The 1,395-nt window shown below is 46.4% G+C and overlaps 2 protein-coding genes across 2 annotated transcripts; both read right to left on the bottom strand.

Annotated features, from left to right (window-relative positions):
* Positions 1 to 128: 128 nt before the first annotated feature.
* On the bottom strand, positions 129 to 563 carry LOC104520056 (histone H2B 5). The gene has a single exon (XM_029084734.1). It carries the CDS (start codon positions 561 to 563, stop codon positions 129 to 131), a length of 435 nt encoding a protein of 144 aa, XP_028940567.1.
* A 423-nt stretch (positions 564 to 986) lies between these two features.
* On the bottom strand, positions 987 to 1,392 carry LOC104519943 (histone H4; the record flags this gene model as incomplete). The annotated part of the gene is made up of 1 exon (XM_010166923.1): positions 987 to 1,392. A coding segment is annotated over one exon (300 nt), but the record flags the coding sequence as incomplete, so codon positions are not given.
* Between the last annotated feature and the right edge of the window lie 3 nt (positions 1,393 to 1,395).

Raw genomic sequence — 1,395 nt, 5'->3', positions numbered from 1 at the left:
CTTTTCAGAGCCACCCACAAATCTCATAATAAGAGCTGTGAATTGCTATCAGAAAACCTAGAAACTTAAAAGTCTGTAGTTTAAAATAAAGCACTTATTTTGTTATGTATGCAAAAATACAAAACTATTCATTTGTGATTACAGTTTATTTCAAGCAAACATAGGTGGCTCTTAAAAGAGTCTTTAGATGTAAGTTTAAATCCATTTGACTTGGAGCTGGTGTACGTGGTGACAGCCTTGGTACCCTCAGAGACAGCGTGCTTGGGCAGCAGGAGCCGCACGGCCGTCTGGATCTCCCGCGAGGTGATGGTGGAGCGCTTGTTGTAGTGCGCCAGCCGAGAGGCCTCGCCGGCGATGCGCTCGAAGATGTCGTTGACAAACGAGTTCATGATGCCCATGGCCTTGGACGAGATGCCCATGTCGGGGTGCACCTGCTTCAGCACCTTGTACATGTAGATCGAGTAGCTCTCCTTCCTAGACTTTCTATGTTTTTTGTCACCCTTCTGTGTCTTGGTGACGGCTTTCTTCTTCGGTGCTGGAGCAGATTTTGCCGGCTCAGGCATGCATCCTTAAAAGTTTCTTTTGAAGATTTTTACTGTACCTCAACAACATTGAAAATGGCACTTGCCCCCCCATTTATAAGGGCTTTATGCAGATTAAGGGATTGTTATTGTTCCATTCCTATTGGAGAAAAAATACTAACATAATTAAACACTTCTGTCTTATAACTGTCACAATTTAGGCATCGCATCTACACAATCGTGCTGCTTTGTACCTATTGTGATGGCAATAACTGCCTTCACTAGCAAAACATCAGTATATGTAAAAGCTGCCATCAGTTTATGCTCAATCATGAAACTATTTAAAAAGCTTGATTTCTGCAGTTGTTTTTCTCAGGACATCTAGATATGGCTTACTTTGTAGCACCTTCTAAATTTTATTAGTGATTTAGAAATGTTTCACATTAAGAACGTGTTAATTTTTTTTCCAAAAATTAAGTTCAGTAATTCACAGCTCGTATTATGAGATTTGTGGGTGGCTCTGAAAAGAGCCTTGGTATTTTAACAATGTAAGGTTTGAGAGCACCGGAGTTTAACCACCAAAGCCGTAGAGGGTGCGTCCCTGGCGCTTAAGGGCGTACACCACGTCCATGGCCGTCACCGTCTTCCTCTTGGCGTGCTCGGTGTAGGTGACGGCGTCGCGGATCACGTTCTCCAGGAACACCTTCAGCACGCCGCGCGTCTCCTCGTAGATGAGCCCCGAGATACGCTTCACGCCGCCACGCCGAGCCAGGCGGCGGATGGCCGGCTTGGTGATGCCCTGGATGTTGTCGCGCAGCACCTTGCGGTGGCGCTTGGCGCCCCCTTTGCCGAGCCCCTTCCCGCCCTTGCCTCT

This window comes from Antrostomus carolinensis, unplaced genomic scaffold (assembly GCF_000700745.2).
Source record: "Antrostomus carolinensis isolate BGI_N321 unplaced genomic scaffold, ASM70074v2 scaffold37374, whole genome shotgun sequence".
Classification (NCBI taxonomy): Eukaryota; Metazoa; Chordata; class Aves; order Caprimulgiformes; family Caprimulgidae; genus Antrostomus; species Antrostomus carolinensis.
The sequence above is the reverse complement of the archived record's forward strand: the minus strand, read 5'-3'. Positions and strand labels throughout refer to the sequence as shown.

What these genes read in the sequence shown, in the direction of transcription:
- LOC104520056 (XM_029084734.1), bottom strand. Translation starts at nt 563, where the DNA reads ATGCCTGAGCCGGCAAAATCTGCTCCAGCACCGAAGAAGAAAGCCGTC.